At 29.1% G+C, this 24,251-nt stretch overlaps 2 protein-coding genes across 3 annotated transcripts in view; one reads left to right on the top strand and one right to left on the bottom strand.

The window, feature by feature from the left end:
• The window catches only part of LOC147078101 (homologous-pairing protein 2 homolog), a 44,909-nt gene extending 27,797 nt beyond the window's left edge, over positions 1–17,112 (top strand). Inside the window, exons 2-4 of the mRNA XM_085961200.1 lie at positions 15,170–15,411; positions 16,306–16,564; positions 16,858–17,112. Of these exons, the coding sequence (XP_085817326.1) occupies positions 15,171–15,411; positions 16,306–16,564; positions 16,858–16,987 (630 nt within the window). The 5' untranslated portion in view covers position 15,170 and the 3' untranslated portion in view covers positions 16,988–17,112. The remainder of the gene's footprint in view (positions 1–15,169; positions 15,412–16,305; positions 16,565–16,857) is intronic.
• The window catches only part of sona (sol narae metalloprotease), a 304,986-nt gene that overhangs the window by 54,861 nt on the left and 225,874 nt on the right, over positions 1–24,251 (bottom strand). For both annotated transcript variants that reach the window (XM_085961198.1, XM_085961199.1), the window contains exons 7-8: positions 23,346–23,475; positions 5,902–6,044 (exon numbers count right to left, since the gene is read on the bottom strand). In XM_085961198.1, the coding sequence (XP_085817324.1) occupies positions 5,902–6,044; positions 23,346–23,475 (273 nt within the window). The remainder of the gene's footprint in view (positions 1–5,901; positions 6,045–23,345; positions 23,476–24,251) is intronic.

Here is a 24,251-nt window from a genome sequence, read left to right as displayed (position 1 = left end):
ATGTAGGTATATAGAAGACTATCAAAACTAAAATAATATATTATATTTATTTAATGAAATCCATGCTAAATCCTACTACAGAAATAATTGATTCTCATATTCCACCAGATATATTACGGTTACGATTTCTTGGTTAAAAATATATGCGATTGCTAATTGACAAGTATTGCTCGATTTTTTGGGCCCAATTTATTTGCTTAGTCTATCTTTGCCAGTGTTTTACATTATAGTTGCCCTAAATATTTATTTCTTAAATTACTACACAGAAAAAATGCAAATTGACGTTTTATCAGAATATAATATATTACGTTATTTAAATAAAAATAAATCATATTAATACGATGACCACCGACAATCAGTTAAAATGCATATCTACGTAATACAGAACCGATTGAGTTCAATAACTAAGCTACATAATCATTTTGAATTTACATTTCATTCATAATATTGTTATCGTTAAACTAATTGTCCAGTTTTGATGGATTCCGTCAATCAGACTAAAATGACATTATATAAGTACATAACTGTGGAAACATATTTTTGATGTGAAATTCAATTCACTTTTATGATAACACAATAATAAAGCATTTTATGTTTATAGTGATGTTGGTTGAAATAATATAAAGTGGCATTGTTACATTTGCCCCCAAAAGTCCTTCTTTTAATACCTGTTTATAAACGTAGCATTAGATTATGAAAGGTATACTAATATGAATTGAAAAAAAAGTGTATTAATGTTGATTATTGCCATAATGATGATAAAGTCATTAAGGAGTTTATTAGGGTTGTTTGAAGGACGTTGTTAATATTGTTCATATATATATATATATATATATATATATATATATATATATATATATATATATATATATAATTAATCGTTTATTTACTGGACTCATTCAACCGTATTTGGTGTGAAACAAATAATTTTTTACAAGTCTCGATATTTTATAAACAAAGTCAAATAATTCACGATAGGTCAACGTTAGGACTATTCATGCGTTAATTATAGATTAAAAATATAATTACGGTCGTGTTTGTTCAATCAGAATTAGCAATAATAATCATTATTAGTGATTTTTAATACAGACAGTCAATATTAATGCACTAGGAATCATTATTTTATTGAAAACAAAAATAATATGTAATTTAAAGGGGTTTGTGTTAGTATTTTAAAAGAAAATCGTGAAAAAAATGATAAAATAAAACTGGATCAAGTGTGCAGCCGTATCGAACACTATAATATAAAGTTGACGGAAATACTGTTCGCATAGTTGCATTGGATTCTATTTACTAGAGCTCTTAGTGTTACATTTTATTGCATGCATGATTGATTTGACTTTATATTACAATAAACAATAGTAATTTCGACATCAAGTCATGTGTTAAATTCTTAAAAATAAATTACTTGGTGTAGAAAATGATTAACATTATCCATCAAGTAATTGTCCAAGCAGTGGCATATTTAAAATGATTTAATATTATTGATATCCACGAGTTTCGAAATATTGGTAGTAGGAATTTTCCAATTTGAATACTGTATTAGTAAATTTCCGAAGACACTTGTTGATGCGTAATTTGGTTTTTCCAGACAGTCGTAAGTAAGTCGTTATTAATGAATTAAATAAGTATACTATCAATGGATGATTGTTAACGTTCATCTGTTGTAATATACATATATGCAATTAGGTGATTTAATACACGAGTGAATCTGCCATATTTTTTGTTAATAAAAGATTTATGGATGCGGTTAGAGGATTTTTTCAATTTGCGGTTTTGGGACTGGTTATATTACATCTTCCATGGCTAGTTTATTAAATTGCCAATAAACGAGTGTCGTTTTCTCAGAAACGTAAATAACGAATAAAGTAAGTAGTTAATTAATTTTCCATTTAAAAAACTGCGTTCCTCTTACTTGCAAACGAATAATTAAATAAAAAGTTATCATTTTATATCAGAAAAATATAAGTAACTACCTACTTAATAGAATTAGGTAGGTACTATTGTCTCACAGTTTATTTAAAATTTATAATAAAGAAATATTTTTAAAAATTAATATCCATAAATTGGAATCGAATAACAATAATTATTGTTTCAAGCTTCGCAATCATCATCCAATAACTGTTATTTTTAACTAATAATAATATAAATTATAATATATTATGCAGGCTGTTTTTTTAAGTCGATAGCTATTTTGATTGTAACGTCATTATCGAGACTATATTAAGCATTCATTATGTTAAATTTAACATAAATATTTATACATATTTAACGTAAAATGAAATTCTACCAAGTAAATGTTGACTCAATTAATAATTAGTTAAAAAGTTTATTTATCACTATTGTTCAAACTAAATAATAGTGCATCTTGATCGATGTACAAGAAATACTTACCTCAAGTAATCGAGATGTTTTGTAATATACTAACTCTGATAATGTGTAGCATTTAATTGGAATAATTACATTATAAACTGGTTAGATAATTGACGTGTTGCCCAGTAATGCTCCCCACGTGAGCAAGTGTGGTGTGATGCGGGATTTTCAATTTGGAAATTTATAAGACGTGATTGTTTAATAGCGTTTATATTAATTTATTTTAAAATCAAACTTTTGGTTGTCTTACAATTTACTATACTATATTTTACAGTTTAAAATATCGACATCGTTAAGTTAAAGACATCTTACCGAAAATTATTTACATACTTACTTATTTAAAAAAAAAGTTACATATTGTTCGTTAGATCGTTTTGACTTGACAACCTAAATTATTTAATTTATTTATTTACTACATGATCAGTTTAACTATGATGATCTTGAATTATTGTTGAGAGAAATAGTATCGAAAAAGAATAATATATAAATCATGCACGTTTTCTAGTATATTCCATAATGCAGGATCCAGAGAAAGAATGATTGTTTTTTTTATGTTGTATCATTGCCAAAATAAACCACAGATCATGTATAAAAGAATATAGTTTGATGAACATTTTGACACCTGCGTGTAAAAATCCTCAGAATCATGGGGCAGCTTGCGGTTGAAACTGGTCAATGAATAATTAAGGACCTCCAAAGTAAATGTTTATTATTGTATTGACATCCAGTCAAAACGAGCGCGGGGCGTGACATCACATTTTATTCCGAACAATTCTATTGATGAATGCGATCATCATAATGTTATTTACAGCCACCATATAAAAATCACCGGTTCGCACGCTACATCATTACTGTGAAACTTAAATATTAGCAAATTACGTAAGCGGATGGGGTAAATTGAATTAATATAAGAATAAAAGAAAAAAATAGTTTAATGTAACATATAATATTTGTACATCGATTATTCTATGATTAACTAAGTTATGTAAAATTTTATAGTATATATAATATGGGTGGCTTTTTGATAAAATAATATTTATTTACGAGTTTAACGTGTTTAGGATGTCATCTGCGGCATCTCAAAAACGTGGTAGCTTGATCTAAAACTACAATTAACTTACATTTAGTAAGGTATTAGTGGAAAATTTATATTGAAATCAATATTTTAACATGGAACATGTTTTACTGATGACCTCCGACGCAAAAGCGTTACGAAAAATAGACTTAGAATAACTATAGACGCGCAGCCTGCCCCGATCACTTACGCGCGCCGATTATTTTAATTTTACGTTCAGTAGTCTACATTCTGTGCGACGTACTGTTCATCTGTTATTATTACTTGTTTAGTTTTATTATTGTAATTATATAATTTTCAGAAAAGAAAAAATATTTGAATCCTTTGGATTCGGTTACTATGACAAATAAATTTTCTGTCGAATTTGTACAACCAGCATTCAGAGAATCATCAGGCAAAGCATGTTCCATGTTTAATATAATTTTAGCCGTCAGGGTTTAAGTAACCATCATCTGAGGATCCCAGTTTAGTATAGTTTAGTAGTTCTGCATTAGTAGGACGAAACCGATGTTGATCGGCAGCATAATTATTATTGTAAGGCGATACTACACACTATTTTTATTTGTATATGTTTCAACAATTAAAGTTGTGATTTTACTTATACAATCATCGCACTGCATTTTAAGGCTATGTGAACAAAAAACGGCAATTTCTATGTTCGTAGAACGTGGCAATATATATTTTTTCAAGATACGAGTAATATAAGGAGAATAACATGTTTACAAGATTAATTTTAAGAATTCACACTGAATGCTGCTGAAAGTACCTTCACTGTGAATAAACAAGCTTTTTTTGATTAACTACTAGTCGGCTTGTTGTGGCTTGTTTTGAGGTAATTTTAAGAATTTTGACGTATGATGACTTGTCGATAAATCAATATTTGATGATAAATGTGGAAAACCCAGATTCGCTGAAAAAATGATAAACTATCATACCATGGCATTGAGCTTTCAGTAAGGCAATGTTAATGTAATAATCATATTATTTATCATGATTATTTTTGTTCAATATTTATTTTTTATTAAATTGAAAGAAATTCGCTTTTATTCAAGAAGTATCTACTGTTCAATATCGTCTGCGATGGACGAGTGATAATGTATCGATCTACTTATAAAGCCATGGGTCTCGGATTTGAATCCCATGTCTGGAAAATTCCCATGTTGTTTTTCATTGCGTTATTAGTGACTAACATTTCTTTATTGTAAAAATGATCTATTGAGAAACCTCTTTGTGAGGCAGTCAAGATCCATATTGGACCGTAGAACCAATGAAAAAGTAAAACATCGAGTCATGCTAAGTTAGCGTTGATATAATATGCAAAAATCTAAGACGCTAATGTATTTATGATGGAAGTCAAGAATCACTGGTTTACATCTAAAATATATATATATATAAAACGCATTAGTTGAACTGGCAGTTTACATGGTAAAATTTTAATATGTATGTAATAGTTTTGAAAGAGTTTTTTGTTAATTTTACAATATTTTAGATACTTAAACTCACCAAAACGAATTAAAATGACTATATTAAACTTTACATAACTTATTTTGTACAAATATTATATTGATGAATGAAAGACATACAATTGCTTGAAACATATCGCTAAATCATAGTGTGCCAGTGTGAGGTATACCTAGTTACATTGTAATATTAAATTACCTGAAATAAATAAAATTGCATTAGTAATAGATGTTTGTATTTTTCATAGTACGTATTGGACTCACCTCGTACTTGTTCAATAAAATAATCAAGTAATAATAATTATTATAAAAGAATATTATTTTTCTTGTGGTAATTCATATAGTTACAGTGGAATTTTAAATGCTTTAATACAATAACATTTTTTTTCTAATTAAAATTTTAGTGTGTAATTAACCATAATATTATTATGATATTTAAATAAATTAATGATTTAAAAAATGAATAAAAAATAGCAAATGATCATAATCAATATTAACGATAATCTGACTTAGACTGTTTCATGCATGAATGAATTAAGCAGCATATAAAAATGGTTACGATTTGAAAATTTAAATGTAAATCAATGTTCGATCAAGAGCGATTTAAATGCCCGATTTCCGTAATATTTGAGATAGTGAAATATACTGACAGGAACAATGAGCTTTTGACATGTCACGTTTAGTTAGAACAACTCCGTATGACAGGATCAACAGTTGACAGTTAAGTTACAATATACAAAAATGATATAGTGCTGCTTACATTAATACTCGAGAACTGTCGAAAATATTGTAAAAAGACAAAATTTTATTATTTCAGTTTACTAAAAATGTTGCTTACTCTATAAATGCATAACACTGTCCAAGTATAATTAAAATTCAGATATGAAAACACGATGTTTTTTAAATAAATTGTAAAATTGCTGGCGCATTCCTTAGAGGAAATATATACGTAGTAAATAAAGTATGGCGTAGGCCGTAGCCGTAGGCACTTACTTGGTGACCGCTACGGCAATATCGTAGACGGGCAGTCTCCGTTCCCTGAAGAGGTATTTTCCCATGTCAGTCAATGCGGCCGCTGAATCGATGGCGTCTCTCCCTACTCTGTTGCGCTCCAAGTATGGCGTAGCGTCTCTACCCTAGAAAAAAAGAAAAAATGGCATCAGGTTTCGTGCTTGACCGTGCGTTTTCATTTAATATAATATAAATAATATTTTGCAGTACCAGGAGAGGGTCTTTGTATAAAAAAATAGTTTTCGTCAAATACGTTATCCACCATTTAATATCCCTACCTACATTATTATCTATTTCAAATACATGATACTTTATTACTATTAATTTCGATACGGTGTTTCTGCCTCTATTCAGTAAACATTTTTATTGTTATACATTTTTATAAACCCTACATATGGAAATCTACACTGTGTGATATACCAAATCCGCATATATTTTGCATACTATCAATTTGTGAAATTACTTGAAAGCGATATAACTGTGTCCAATCAAATTGGGTTGGATATTTTTATATTTCCTTGCATATGAGGGTATCTTTATTTAACTCACTCCCTGTGCAGTTACTACATATTTGAGTGATCTTGTTATTATTTTGAATGCATTAAGTATATTATCACTGTTTCTATTCTAAACATATTTTTATTAATATATTTCACGTTACGTTGTGAAAATATTGGATTTGTAGTTTGTAATATTAATTCATGTAAATAGTTCGTATCTAAATGAACATTTATAAGGTAGGTATTCAAACTTAAATTAAGATTAAATCATAACACAAATCACACCTTATAATAAATTAGAACTTAGGTGACGATTTTTGTAGGTTATGGATACATTAATTGTTAATTCTATTATATATACAACGTAAAATAAACAATTTTACACCAGTAATTTATTAAATATATTTTTATTGGAATGAAACGAAATAGGTACATAAATATACGATAACAGTATTGCATTATATTTTATTTAACAACTCGTAAACCGTGAAAATAAACTTGTTTTATAACAATAATATACAGTAATGCAGTTACTATAATTCAATAATAGACATGTCAAAGTGTACTTATGTATTTTTAATTGAGCAATTGAATGACGACATGATATTATACCAATCCCGATTGCTTACACAATAATTAATTAAAAAACAAAATTTTGAAAAAAGAGTGTATTAGAAAATGTATTAACCATACTAATTATTGTATTCAAATGAATAAAAAAACCTATTGCGCTCAAATCACGTTTACGTATAGAAACTATTTTGTTATTCGTTTACAAAAAAACGCCGCAATGAACGGAGTTGTATCATTTTTATTTCGATTACGAACTTTACGTAAAAATCATTGACGGCAAGAAGTAGGTTTGTAGTTGGTACTGCTCTACAATCGGCAGTTGTTCTTGTTTTTCGTTTCGTGCGGCGTGTAACAAAAACGCCTGAACCAGTTCACTCTTTGTGATGTGAATTATTTTCTGGCTCCGCAGTGAGTTTGATATTATTATTTAATCTGATTTCACTTTCACACAAGACCGAGATTGTTGGCGCTCGGGCGTGAGTGAATTGTGGCTTTTTCAGACGTCACGATTAGTTTTACTCTTGTTTTGCCGGCCGTATTCATTCCATAGTATAACGATATCAATGAGGTTTTGTGTCAACGTTATGATCGCCAGGCTGTATCTTGTTGTCACCCGAATAAAATAATGATGACTCATTTATTGCATCGAATTTAATGGACCTTGAGATAATAATATACTTATTGAACTACCATAAAATTATTTTTATATATTATTTATATAAATATATTATGGTAATTATTCTTTATCAAAAGTTGGCAACGAGCTTCCTTGTGGCTATAAATACAGATCACAAAATGTAGCAATTTCCCAAAAATTGTAAACCCACGTCGGTCTAGTCCTAGTCTATTCTATATAAATACGAAGCAGCGTAAATTGATTTTAACGTGTACTTGATCCAGTGCAAGGGTTCAATGAGTGAGAAAATGACTTTCCAGTAAAATTTATTAATACAACCTCTACTATATGGATCTTTATATGTTTCGATTAGGATCAAACATATTAATTACAAACTCCAATAAAAGAATTGACCGAAAAAACACTACAACACGAAGAGAATAATATTTATGTACGAATTAACTAAAAAAAATGAGAAGTGCTAGAACCATGTTTTATTTTTCTAAATATGACTTTATTTTTAAATATTGATATGAATGGTCGAAAAAATGTAGCATCATAATGAGATAAATATATTCCCTACAGAATAGACACATTGCTTAGAGTTGGATCCTTCAAATAGCCAAAATTGGTCATTATAGACCAATCTCGCTGTTACGATGAGATAGAATAGGTTTAGCATAACTACGTATAAGGCAGAGAGTACCATTCGTCCAGCAGTTGATCCAAATGTTCTTTTATGCTGATTATCATCGACAGTTGTGGTCGACTCACTACTGGATAAAACCTTCCGTGACATTTCTTTTCAAAGAATAAATATTAATCTTCTTTAATACTTTCCTCTAAAAGTGATCATTTGTGTTACGAGTATATAATATATAAGTAAGTATATTATATATCTGTACTCTTAATTGATTTAATAAAAGAACAATACTTACCTAACGCATTAATTGTTAAAAGAGAGAGTATTGTAGTTTTTAGTCATATACTTAGACTTGTAAAAAAGCGCTAAAACTGCATGATTTATAGTCATTGAATAATAATTCACAACAAGCTCAATAAATAAAACAGATTAACTCGATTGTTTGGAATTTCTCTCTCACGAATGTTTCTGAGACAATAATAAATTATACTCGTATTATCACTAGCTATTTGCCTGGGATATTATCGTGTCTTGCAAATTTGTCAGTGTAGTTATTCCATAATAATGCAGATAAGGTAGGTACTTTTAGTGACTTCTTGGATAATGTTGGCTTGTGTGAAAGTGACATGGAGAATTGTCACGAAGGTTCCGGGTTCGTGGACAAAAAACATCATCTGCAGACGTGTTAAAAAACAGATTAACTTCTTACCTCATTGAATACATGTTTGAAAATATTAGCATTGTTTGTAGCAGGAAATAGCGCGATGATGCCTTGTAACTCGAAGGAAAAGAGATTTGTAAAATAAAATACCTAGCCTCTCTATTTCCTGTCTATTTATGGCGGAATTAAAATTTTTATAACTAGGTATCTACGACTCTAAATTTTTTGATTCACTCAATATTTTAATGCAACTATCAGAATATCGACAACTGATTGAAATTATTTATTTTTACAATTATTGACTTGTACTTAACTGAGGGGTTAATATTTTTTTAATCTAATTTGGACTGTACTGAATATATATATATATATAAATTAAGATATAATTATTACATAATAAATATAAATTTCTCCATAAAAACATAGGTTCTTTTACCGAATGGGGCTGAAATTTACATGTAGTTGGGTAGAAAACTAAAATATATGAATGAGAAATTAAATAAAATTACGTAACCAGTGACCACCACAATACTAAGTTTGATCCATAAATGGTGTGAGAATATTATTTATACATTTTACAACGTTTTTCTTAGCTTGTATTCTTATTTATCCGGTGGTTCTTTGTCCGGTACAAATCTTGCAATCGATTTTTAACTATCTTCCCGACTAGCTTGACATTTGAAACTTTTAGAATATATCAGAACACGATGCTAATGCATTTTTTTAATACTTTCAGCCATCTTTAAGTAGAATTGAATTCATTTTCAGTTAATTCTATTTTGTATGAAAAGTTATTTCGACATCATTATTGGTTGCTAGTATGGGGTCCTAGTAACAAAATTATTAATATATACGTGCGTTACTATAGAAATCAATATGAAATGACATTTCATTATTTAATATTTCTATCCAGTACATTTTTTTGATTGTTTAAGCTAGTCGAGTCAAGTTTATTTGATTCAACAGAAAATTTAAAAACGTTGTACTTATATAAAAAGTTCTTTTTATCTTGTAAATATTTTTACAATGAATATTGACTTGTACTTAACTGAGGTTTTAATATTTATTTTTATCTAATTTGGACTATACCTACTGAATATAAATATATAAATTAAGATGTAATTATTACAATAGAAATTTCTACATAAAAAAAACATAGGTTCTTTTACTGAATGGGGCTGAAATTTACATGTAGTTGGGTAGAAAACTATAATATTATATGAATGAGAAATAAAATAAAATTATGTAACCCGTGACCACCACAATACTAAGTTTGATCCATAAATGGTGTGAAAATATTATTTATACATTTTATTTTTGACGTCCTTGTATATTATATTTTAAAGTACATTATTTATACTTGGATAGTTAATTGTATCAGTAACCAATTTTATTATTATCACTGCTATGATATCTTATCAATAATTTGTTACTTACAATTCTTGATCATTATTTTTTTTAACAGTTATATACGCAACCACATAAGTCTTCTTTTAAAATGCATTTAAGCATATAAATTTTATATTATAAATAGTAATTCAACTATATAATATTTATACATATTATGTGAAAAAGCATGAACTCTAATATGTCCATACTGACCTCAAATCATATGCCATTTATAAGTTACGGTGAGATAAGTCTGACGTCGCAGATTTTTCAAAGATATGAATGATGAAGTCAGAGTAAAACTAATTCTTAAGCACCAGCGCAGTTCTAAATGTCTGAATATTCTAATGATTTATTTCTGTTTCAAAAATATGCCCTAAAATAAAGGACAACTAAATTTGCTCTTTTTAATACGTGAAACCGATAGATACCTACGTTAAAAATGCCTATGGAGTGTATATTAAAAATTTTACCTTAAATATACCTAATGTTGAAGTAGCCAACATTAATATTTATTGTATGCTTTTAATCTTCCTAATATACAACATAATAAATGATTAACCTATAGGTATCCACAATGAACGTAACATTTTATCTGGAATAATCGGGGTACAAATAAAAGAAAATGGTATCCAATATGCCCAACCAGAAAATTAAGGCGGGAAAAACTTACAATTTAATTCACTTACATTTTTTTAAAAATAATCAATACGCATCGTGTAATATTAAAATATTTTAGTTTAAAATAAACTTACAAATTAAAAAAAATTGATACCGACTTCAAAGTTAAAAAGTTGATCTTGCCACTTTGAAAACTTTACAATTCACTGCACCGTTTACGGTTGCTAGCGAAGGTGTAAAAGGCCGCGGCTTCCGTTAACATCTTAGATGCCAGCACGCGCCATCCAATTCAAAATTGCAAGTAAACTTCGAAGGTTATTGCCGAAGGCTCAATTTGCACTATTAAATAAATCGTTCATGCCTGCGAAATTGATATAAGGCGTTAAGTAGCTCTAGCGCATAGGTTATTAATGTATTAGGCGAATAATATTCATTTTATCTCTCACATCTAAGATAATAAAAATAATATTATTTATGTCAGTTTTTATGCACTAATATAATATTATAGCTACATTCAGATTATTAAAAATGTTTATTTCATTATACATCCAATTTATAAGATAACTGAATCTACCTTCGTTCTAGTCTCTATACTATTTTCACTTTATCTCTGTTTTTAACAGTTCATATTATATTGATTCATAAGCCATCTGAATAAACTATAGTTATATAGGTACTACACCTGGAATCAGGCGTAAAGGAAAACTCATAAGGCTACCATTTAGTATCGTTTATGTTTAATTTAGTTAGGCATGGCACAATTTTTTATCGGATCACTAAGTTATAGTTACATATCTATAGTGTTTGGTCAGTTTATGATTTATTTTCAAGATATACCTATATAGTTTTAATACTTCGTCAGCTCTTACACAAGGATTAGATAAACTATTTAATAATTATAGTAATGATAATAATAGTAGTTAATTTTGTAAAAAAAAACCCAATACACTTTAGACTCTAAAGTTTAGGTAGATGGATAAATTATTGGCACTAGCTCTTCTAATGAAAACTATCAGTTTTGCACTTATTGTAATTAACTTACTGATGATTCACAGAATATATTTTGTGCATACAGTATCAATTAGGCTATGAGTACCCATTTGATTTAAATTATTTACGGTTATAGATATTGTGACGTGAACTATTATAAAGAAAATAATTTAATAAAATATAGGAAATGTATTTATGTATGTTTGTGGTGAAAATAGTTACGATTTTATATTATTTAGAGAGATTTTGTTTTTTATTTTACTTTCTCATTATAATCATTAGTTAAATAGTGATTCAAGTTCCACATAGTTTTGGCGGGATAACTGTCAGTTATTAATATGTATTAGAAATTACCGCTTTAGTAGTGCCGTGAATTCGTTCGTTAAAACTTTCATTACCAACTTTGAATGAAATCCGGTAAACAGTTTGCCGTACATGAAGATTTTCAATTATTATTTACGTTTTTATTATGTATTGTGAAATGGTTTTTTTTCATTGAATATACTTATCGTAGTAAATTAATAAGACATGCGAGGAAAGACACTAAATGATGGCTTTATTTATTACAAGTATTTCTTAAAAAAAATACTTCCTAATACTTCAATGTAAACGAGAAGGTTGCATTAGAAGTTAGCAAGAAAAATCCTCTTGAAATATATGGTATGTCGTATGTCCCTGCGGTATTGGGTACCGCGGCCGGCATGTTTGTGGCTCCAAAACACGGCTTTGTGATAATATATTATTGTGTATTTTATTTATAACAATATAAGTTTGTGAATAAAGCTGCATAATCATTTATATATTTATTTATATACAACATCAAAAGCTTAGTAATTACTTATTACTTAAAACAATTTTACTGATGATTTAAAACATGTTTACTATGTTTAGGAAGTTGTAAATACAATTTTATTAGCAATGCAAATCTACATATTATTATTTCGATTCTATATACTTTTAAATTTAGACTTTTATACGATCATTGGTGCGATTATAAGATGAACTTTGCAATTATTATTATTGATAGAGAAACCGCCTAATGCTGCATCCGAGAGGCTGCTTTGAATAACGATGCCCGTGGCAAGGACGTAAATATAATCCGTAATAGTCTAAAACTAGATTTCGACGAGACGGTTAACAAATTGACATTTTAATGGCATTAAAAGTAAAAGTAACGGATGAAGATGCCAGTTTTTTTCTCATTCAGAGCGAGTTCAGTGTTTGTAATACATAGTTGAAATAATAAATCATATTATGTTATGGAAAAAGGTATCATTAAAAATAATAAACGAGGCCTTCGTAACGTGAATTTATAGTGACGTGTAGGGGCAATGCGTGTCTATAAACAATTAACTTGAAATATATATGATTTGAATTAATGCCTATGAAAACTCTGACAACAGATGTTTAATAAAAATGGAAATAATGCTGAAAAGAATATTGAAAATACTAATAGCGCAATGGTAATTAAATGTGTACAACCACAGAACAGGCCAGGCAATACAGGATTATACATCATTTCAGTCTCATTCAGAAGACAACCCACTTTCCATTATTTTTTGTTATCTGATGTACCTACATCTATTCAATGAGTCATTCAGGGTACTTTTAACATTTTTTTAAATATGGAATATGTATTTGGCATGATACGAGTATTGGTCTTTCAATTCTCTTGACTAGAAAAAAGTAGTTTTCTACTAAAAAACATTGACAATTGAAACAAGCTGTCGTCAATAAACAGCTGAATGAAAGCTTCCCCTACTTACTTTCACTCTTCTCCTAGTTCTGGTGAGTTTGCTGATCTAGCAGGTTTTAAGGTGGAACTTTGGCCGTTTAATGCCCCTTCGGTACTAGTGTATGACTGGATTTGTCCATCGACATGTCTGCGTTATAGCCATTTAATTAGCTTAGCGACGTTTATATTTTATGATTTTTTCATTATACGTTGCGTTACTTATCCTACATTCTCTATTTAAACTAATCTGGTAACCTATTGATGAAATTAGTTGCACATTTCACAAAATTAATTCGTAGAAAAATTTACACTGTCATCGCCCATATCTGTAAATAACTGCGAGAATTACAGTATAATTTAAACTTTAAAATATGTAGGTATTTACTAAAATAAACCATCTGATATAAATTTTTTGACCCTTGAATCGATATGAATAAATTATTGAAGCCTTCATTTTCTCTCTCTTATGAGAATATCAAGCATTGTTCAATATTAACGGACTATTTGAGCAATTTTATCTTATAGATTTTTAGAATGGTTGATTTAGTAATGAGTAGCCTTAGAGAATTCTGATTTGTTTTTAAGCTCATAATTAATTATTGGTGATTACTGATTGCATACGTGCATGCTACTTAATTAAACAGTGATTGATTAGTTTTAAAACTCATATATGTAAGTGCGATTTATTGATGAAATTCAAAGGTTAAGACTTTAATTATGTCTGAAACTCGCCTATTATTATTATTATTATTTTATTATATAAATTTTGTATTGTACCTACTTGTAATTATGCAAAAAAATATTGAACCCATTTTGGTGATGAGTCAATTATAAAATGTTTCCACTAAACAGCCACTGGTTGGAAGTACTAACTAAAATTAAACAGTTCCAAGTTTGGTGTATTATATCTAACATACTCCCTTTTATTAACAAAACTATCTTAGATGTAGTGAGCATCAGTTATTTGTTCTCGCAAGGTGTATAACTAACCTGCTATTGGTGATGCCAATTGGGAGGGCAATAACTCTGTTCAACCAAATAGCTTCAGATGTTGATATATTATACCTACGTGTGGGAGTTGTTTTGTAAATTATTAAAATATGGTATACTTAGCTCATTCGGTGTAGGTATCTACATATATGTATAAACAGGTATGTATCTACATACTTTTTGTACTATTTTTATAATACTGCATCTATTTCTTTGTTTTTAAATATCATATTGTGAACATCTTAAACAAAGTCTTTGTACTTCATAATAAATAAAACTTATTATTTGGGATACTTCAGAAACGTTTTTATAAATTATTTTTTCACATTTAGTAATATCATAGTTTACATAGCTTATAAATACATAAGTATTCGTATGTATTGAATAAATGGGCTTATGATTTACTTCGAATGGGAAGTATTATAGAATATTCATTATAATTCCAAAAAATGCATAATGCATAAATCCAATTACTTACATAAGTATATTGATGCATAGGGCACCTAATGATTTAATATTTCTCTTCATATAGTATGGCCAATGAAGCAGTCTTCAAATATCTTCGCGACACCAACCGTCCGTACTCTACCAACGATATTCACTTGAATCTTCACAAAGAGTTCGGAAAGACGGCTGTCCAGAAGGCCTTGGATGCTCTTGTCGCAGAGATGAAGATTATAGAAAAGATTTACGGAAAACAGAAGGTGTACTGCGCCAAGCAGGTAGACGAGGTGAATAATGAAGACGGAAAGAACGACGAAGAAGAAGCGAAGGGTAAATTATTTGATGTCGTACAATATATTTTTATATACCTACCTATCTGTTTAAATATAATAAAATATCTGTCTATGAAAATATTTTATGAACTAAGCAAGCAGAGCATAATGATGGAGTTCATTTTTAAAGTAATATTTAGTAATTAGCTACCAAGTTAAAAATGTGTGCTTGCTTATTTGTGATTCTATTTATTTTGTATCGATTTACGGAGTTAAATGGCAAAGTTAGATTATTTTAACTTATTTTTTGTAGATATTTTTTTATGTCGAAGTAGAGTAGTTAACGATATATAAGTAAAACGTGTACCTAGATATTTTATATGCATGCATATTTTATGAATTATTTTTTGCTTATGATCATAACGTAGAAAAATGTAGCCACATGTAATATAGGATAATGATTCCATCACGATAATATTATGCTTATGAAAAGATTTCACGCCTATCAAAAAATAGATATTACAAAACTGAGAATTGTGGTTTTTATTCTATTTTCCAGTTATCGCTGGACTTAGTTTTGCGGATTGCCGACACCAATGAAAACATGTCGCATTTTTTATTTGATTAGTTTCGTATAGGAATTTTCATATTTTCTTTAGTTATGCTGGCAATGGTGGCCAGTTTTTTTAAAAATCAACACACCCTCAACTTACGCCCTTACGAGTCACGTAGTCAAAAAAATGAACAGATATATTATTGAGAGTTTTCCTTTTATCCACATAATTTCAAAGATGGATTAATAATTGATACACTTGTCAATTCTGTGTATACCTACTGAGCAAACGCCCTGTAAACCACATCTCAGAAGCATGAATCCGTTGATTTTATGCTCGATGCAAGATTCCAAATAGATGAGTGTCAATATATAATTGCCCTATGTATTTGTTTCTAGATATTGAGAACAGCATTTTGACTCTTTCGGAAAATTTACGCGAACAAGAGGCCGTTTTGAAGACGCTCGAAAATGAACTGAAATCTATGAACTGCATAGTGTCTACCGAAGAACTGGTAAAGGATGCCAAAGACCTTGGTGAAAAAATCGAGACAGTTAAATTAAAACTCGAGAAGATACCCCAAGATTCGAAACCAGTATCTCCGGGGAAGTGGGACAAGCTTAAACTGGAACAGAAAACGATAACCAAAGACTATAGGTAAATTTTACTGGTATTAACACTGATAAATGTTATTGGTAAGATTAAAAGACACTCCGGTAGTAAATCTACTTTATTTAATAAACATCTGCACCGATTTTGTACAGTTTGACAAAGTTGATTGGACGAAACTAGCTGTGATCTCATTTCTGTATCAGTCAATAAATTGTCTGACAAGAAACCGAGAGTCACTTGTTGAAAAGCTTTGCAAATTAATATTGAGGACAATCTTCTTAAATGGTGAACAAATGTAATATCGTAGAATGAAAATAATTATTGACATTCTCTTTCAGGTCCCGAAAGCGCATTTGCCAAGACATAATGGATGCGGTCTTGGAAGGTTATCCCAAATCCAAAAAAGCTCTCATTGAAGACGTTGGCATTGAGACAGACGAGTGTGTAAAATTTGTACCTCCGCCATAACTCGTTCAACAAAATAACAATCGAATCTGATGATATTTTGTATTTAATTCTCAAGAAAATTAAACCATACAATGTATGCTAATCTTAAATTGTTTACTTAATTACTTGATCGTGTAACCCTATGATTTATGTTTATATGTTTAATTCTATATTTAAATATGTTTAGCCATTGTAATATTGTTTCTATAGCCTTATATACATAATTATATACATAACTAGATAAGATAATACATGCTTTTCCATTTTTTTTAAATTATATCTAAGATTATTATATATATTTTAATTAAACAAAGGATGTCTTCGGTTAATCCATATTAAAACCATTACTATATATGCATTGAGGATATATTTATATGGAATCACTGCCATATGTTATTTTAGTTATAACATCCTGTCAATAAAATTGTTGTGAATATACTGACAACGAATGAGCAGTGACTTTTCGTAGCAGATTACAATATAACATGTAATATCCATAAATACCTATAGATAGAGGTTCATAAATTTCAGAGATATTTAGACATCGCTACTCCATCCATATTCCGTAAAGAACATGTTATCTTTCTATCTCTCTATATCTATCATATGTTATCTGACGTAAAAACCCTAGGCTAGCATTGAAAAACTTTTATCTGAATTTATATGGGAAAACATATTTAAATTCTAGGATAATATTTTATGTTTTAACCTTTGTTTCACAAAGTATATTAATATACTTTAGTATACAATTTGTTAATAAACCTTTTCGTGAGGCGGCCCAGATCCACATAGGATTATAGAGCCGATAATATTAATAAGTATACCTACTTAATAAAAAAATATTTTAATATTTCAGTGTTTGTTTTAATTAATGTGATATATGCCCTTAATACCATATTATATAAGTCTTGTTTTATGTAAACGTTGTAATAATATTCTATGGAAAGGGACATGTTAGGCATACTTGTACATAACACGTCCATTATATAGATGATATACGTTTACATATAAAATCTCAATATTACTAAAAAGAACACGATAGCAGAATAGACCAAATATAATATATAAATAAGTACAATTCATTTTGCAAGCATGTACACTATAATATATAATTTAAACGGACACGTTGGCAGAATAGCACAACAATCATTCAAAGAAATTAACGCAGATTTGTAAAATTTCCTTTTATTGAAATTCGCGTAAAGCTATTTTTTTCATCTCATTCATTTATTGTCATCTGTTTACGAAAGAATGAAAATTATATGATAGACGCAAATGTCAATGAACGGGGTTTTATACGATGGCAATTTATATTTTATTCAACTGTCGTGCACGAAGGTCGAAAATAAAGAGTTTTGATTTTTCGAAGGTTAGTCTTAAAAATCCGCAGACTTTCTAGAAATACGTATTTTACATTATAATTCTTTGTCTTTTCTCATGTTAGAAATCTTCATGTAATGATCAAATATATTATTCTCATTAAAGAGTAAAACATTTTCAATGTACTACATATTTGCCTACAATCATAAAATTATATCTTGCAAGTAAGATTCGAATGACCTATAAAATGATTGCATTTCAAAACATCTTCGATTTTTTTTTCTATTCTGTTTCCATTCGTATTAATTCGACCTTTTTGTTTTAATACAAAGCGGATGCCGACAAGGTTTTCCGTAATGTTTGGATAGCGTTAAACAAATACAATACTATAATATGCCAGAGGTTAATGAGGCATATTTTTAACGTATCTAATCAATGAATGGGGTATTATGCATTACGTTTATCGCTACTTGGTTTGTAGGGGTCAAAAGAACAAAAAATAATACGTCGGTCGCGGATTTATCTAACACAGATCTCTAGTGTGAGTTTGACCGCTTCACATAAAAGTTATACTATATGTGTGTAGAAGGCAATTTTTCGAAAGATAGTTATTATTCATTTGCCCAACTAACGCATTGGGTCGATGATCTGGAAACAAATATATGTTGACAAAACATAATATGCATTTGATCTAGCCGCTGATTTCATCGATCATCACACCGAAAATCAACGTATGCATATTAGTTAGTATTATTTAAATAAGTCGGCTTATGCATTAATCATCCGTTTTTTGAATAAATAAGATATAAAAATTAATATCTAACGAGTAACGATAAACGGTGGCGTCGAAACATAATGTTTGTGGATAGCATTCTTAACTAGTTAGATTTACATATAGTGATTTTGAAGTATCCTTAGTGTAACAAAGAAACCCACAAAATATTATCATTTTGCATCAAATTATACGTTTTAATATGTTATTTACTGATTTCAGCAACTATTCATATTCAGTTGTTTATTTATTTTATCACGTATAATAATTAGCTTATCAAGTCGAAGCAGGATCTTTTGAGGCACTCACTATATGTGAGAATGGTTGTATTATACGTTATCAATGTAGGTAGTTATTCAACTGTAGAATAGAAAATGACGTAACCCTCAGTTTTTCAAAAAAGGTTTTATTTCATAATAACATTGCACATGACTAAATAAACGTTGTATTTAAAGGATGTCAGCTTGCAAATGCCGAAATATAATCTAAATTTAGCTCGTAAGTTTAATGGGAAAAAAGACTTAACTATCATTTATGTTGCTTTTTCTTTAATTAACTCACTAATTAATATCAGATTAGAAATATACAATCCAAATTATTAATATTATCATGCGCTTCAAGTTTATATATCTTAAGTTTAACCGAAAACCATAACAACGTTTTTGCGCCTCCTGTAAAATTTGATTTGTGTAGAATACGTCCTTTTTCCTTTCAATAGTCAAACGATGATGGCCTAATAAGATACTTAAACAGGTGATGCACGCCAAAAGTAAATTATTAAAATACATATCAATAAGCTCATATTGTTGTGTTAAACACAAAAATGATCATCCAAAAGTGTGATATTTTGCTATTATAACTATGATATCACAATCTAAGTGTCACCAGGAAGATAAAATAAAATAATTATTAATGACCCGTGACAACTCAATAAATTCAGTAATAAATAATTATAAATTATCACTTAGTGATTCGCTAATAACAAGTGTCATCTCGCGGTGAATAGCTTTTGAAAAAAAATAAAACTACCAACAGGAAGCTGATTTACAAAAAACATGACGACATTATTTTATTAAAAATAAAGTTAGTTTATTCAAACGAAAAAGATGATTCATAGTAATTACCAATATTATACATTTTCATTGAACTTGATTCAAATGAAATGTCTTTCATAAAAGTCTAAACAACCTTTTACGATCAAATACATAAAAATTGCAGAAACAAATCCACGAAGTAAATATTTTTGCCACATCAAATATATTATTATAAATACTATTAGAAGAAAAAATTATTTAAATAATACACAAACTATTTGCCAACACAGTACCGATACAATATAAATATCTACTTCTAATATCAAAGATGTACGAAAAAATCTTCTATAGAAATCGAGCCTAAATGTATGAAGTTGAAGCCAAAAGAAAGACTAATATTAGCTAATTAAGTTAGCTACAATTAGTGACTGCGTTGCAGATTCATTTGAAGAAAACTTCACACTTCTACTATAACTTCCACTATAATTTCCGAATCGTTCAATTAGTTTAATTATATGCATGATTATATTATAATATGTGGATATTGACAAAATATGCCTTAAAGACTTGATTGGATAGCATATAATTAAATTCGACTTCAATTCCACGTTTCATGCATCTCACACAACATTGTATCAAAGTAGACATTAAAATATAAAATTTAACTATAATACTTGTGGAAAGATTCTTTCGTGTCAATTTTATGTAGGCAGCTAAAAGTAATACATTGGAAATTATTCATAAGATGAATATTCACGTAAAATACCTTGTAGCATGAGTAAACAAACCAACAGACTTCAAAACAGAATGTTAGTCACCATTTTGTTTTTGAGACTGCCAATATAAGAATAAAATAACGAACTTGTTACCATTACTAACAACAACATGACGTATAATTGTTAAGGGGGGACATGCTCGTCGAAGGTCAAAATTGAGTTTTTATTGTATTTTCTAACCATGATCCTGGACACTCCTTAAACGTTGTAGATAATCTATGTATATAATTTTGAAGCCTTATTATCCTTTATAGTTATTTTAAACATTTGATGACTGCATAAAGTATTTTTGTTACATAAAATAGTATTCTTTTAAACCTCTCGCTCTAATGTTTTAGAATATAGTCATATTTCGGTACATAACTGTGCAGTGGTGTTAAGATTTTTTACGTTTATTAATTTTTAAACGCATTTATGAAACCATTAGTATAATTTATTACGAGATAATTTTTGTAAAATATTCACGATAAAAAAATATATTGATAATCTCTGTGATCCCAAATTTGACAAGAATTAGGCATTTTATTATTCAAAAAATCGGCAAAATTAACACATTTGAAGATGATTCTAAAGATACTTATTATAAGCTATGTCTTTGAACATTCAAGTGTGATAAACATCTTATGAATAATGATTGCTTTATAATAATTATTGACCTAAGAATAAGGTAGTGTTTTTTTGAAATACGCCATTTCTTTTGTCATTCCCCAGTGGTTAAGCTACAACATACGGCCGTAGCCATAAATTGACAAACTATAATTGAAGTAGGGAAAAAAATGATATTGACGCGCGTGTTTGAACATGTACCGTTTAAAAAAAAATTAAAAAAAAATCGGTTAGGTACATGTTCAAACACGCGCGTTAACATAATTTTAATCCCTACTTTAATTATAGTTTGTCAATTTATGGCTACGGCCGTATGTTGTAGCTTAACTACTAGGGAATGACAAAAGAAATAGCGTATTTCAAAAAAACACTACCTTATTTTTAGGTCAATAATTATTATAAAGCAATCATTATTCATAAGATGTTTATCACACTTGAATGTTCAAAGACATAGCTTATAATAAGTATCTTTAGAATCATCTTCAAATGTGTTAATCTTGCCGATTTTTTGAATAATAAAATGCCTAATTCTTGTCAAATTTGGGATCACAGAGATTATCAATATAATTTTTTATCGTGAATATTTTACAAAAATTATCTCGTAATAAATTATACTAATGGTTTCATAAATGCGTTTAAAAATTAATAAACGTAAAAAATCTTAACACCACTGCACAGTTATGTACCGAAATATGACTATATTCTAAAACATTAGAGCGAGAGGTTTAAAAGAATACTATTTTATGTAACAAAAATACTTTATGCAGTCATCAAATGTTTAAAATAACTATAAAGGATAATAACGCTTCAAAATTATATAAATAGATTATCTACAACGTTTAAGGAGTGTCCAGGATCATGGTTTGAAAATACAATAAAAACTCAATTTTGACCTTCGACGAGCATGTCCCCCCTTAAGATTCGAAAATCGAACTGCCGCAAAAAAATCCTAATACAAATGTATAACAAGACTCCTTCTATTTCGAGTCCAAATTTTTGGACTAATACGATTATGCTGTGACACATAATCATTTTCAAATGATTTTTGTCTCATTTCATCATACACAATAACACCCAAAACAATCGAGCAATTGGGACATTACATTGACAATTGACACGACATAATGAATTCGATAAATGTACCTACATAATAGTATCTATTCAATTTTTTGAGATATATATTTTTTTGTAGTATTGCCACAATCTGCCACGACCGAGTATATTATTATTTATTTGTCACTGCAATGCATCGCAATTATTGGGAAACGCTACTGTAAGATGGTTTAGTGAAATTTATCTACCTACCAAATCAAGAAACCTAAAACGTCAAAGACTATGAAGACAGGATTGTGTATAACCTTGTAACTAAAAAATGAAGCTTATATTAAGTATACGTGTTGAGCTTATAGTTTCTTGCTATTCTATCTTTATACAACTACTGTCCGACAACAAGATCTTGATAACAGAAAGTCTCTGTAGTCGCATATAGAAGACTTCTCAGTGACGTATCTGTCATGGCGGCAACGCGTGTTTAATTAATAATGTATCAGCTCTCTTTTTAGATGCGACTCCTTTTCTTCTTCGCAATAAACCAAAATTTTACTAATAATAATTCTAATCTCGCTCCTGATCGTTTTAGACATATTTTTATTATAAAAAGCATTAAACTACGTAAATTGATAGATCCGTACACCACGGAAACGTAAAATGAAATGATAAATTTGGGGGCGTTCCTCATTTGAAAACGGAAGTGCCATTAACTGCACATGAGGGGTTTATTAGTTCACAGTTTTAACACGTGGGCAAGAAGTTATTGTTCGATAATATCTGTAAGTATTACATGTCATAAATAAAACTTCTGTTAAACTTACCCTTGAAATAATGATGCCAGCAATGGATATCCGGATTTTGGGTCCCTTGAGTAGCTTATATCTGAGATCGACTCCGTTCCAGAATGATACAAAGTATCTCTTGATCTGAAGATTGTCTCCGCCGTGTAATCTAATAAATAAACAAAAATAATACTATAGTTTTAATGAAAACACCAACAAAAACAAAAATAACAATCATCCGAGAACTTTATCAGAGTGTCCAATAACAAACAACACGTTAACAGTGGGTACTCACTTGAGCAGAAACTCTATAATAAATTAAATATTACCCTAACACAGCGGTGGCGAACTTATGGGACGCGAATGTTTTAATTTGAAGAGAAAAAATATAAACATATTAAAAATGACAGATCGCATTGTATAAAAAATAGCACGCAAATACTCTTCAAGAATAAACATTACGTTTAATGTAAATATATAATTGTATAGGTCGGTTCTTAGGCTTTATGCGTCATATATAATATTATCGCACTAACCTCATCAGGTAGCAGGGGAAACCGCGCTGCGAACCTGATTTTAATCGATTTACAATGACTAGCGAGAGAATGCCTCATCTCATCGGAGCAATTCTGATATAAATTTATGCGTAAATAGCCAAACAATAAAGTAAAAAACAATTTCATATCTACCCACAAAAATGGCTGTACCAAATAAGAAACAAAAACCTCGCGAAGTTAGTAGTAGTAATTCTGGCAGACAGTTTCAAAATTAATAGACCAAAATGTATGGCGTAATTGAAAAAAAGAAGCTATAGTAATATCTGTGCTGAGTTCTATAAGTAGTATCTATCTAGAACATCATCGTTTTAATAGAATTCTTAAAAAATACTTTTCCCAATGAAAAACTGCTCGCATATCAGACAGTAGAAAAATAATATTTGGGAAA

Source organism: Rhyacophila brunnea, unplaced genomic scaffold (assembly GCF_057557595.1).
Source record: "Rhyacophila brunnea isolate RB1 unplaced genomic scaffold, BYU_Rbru_1.0 scaffold_12, whole genome shotgun sequence".
NCBI lineage: Eukaryota > Metazoa > Arthropoda > Insecta > Trichoptera > Rhyacophilidae > Rhyacophila > Rhyacophila brunnea.
The sequence above is the reverse complement of the archived record's forward strand: the minus strand, read 5'-3'. Positions and strand labels throughout refer to the sequence as shown.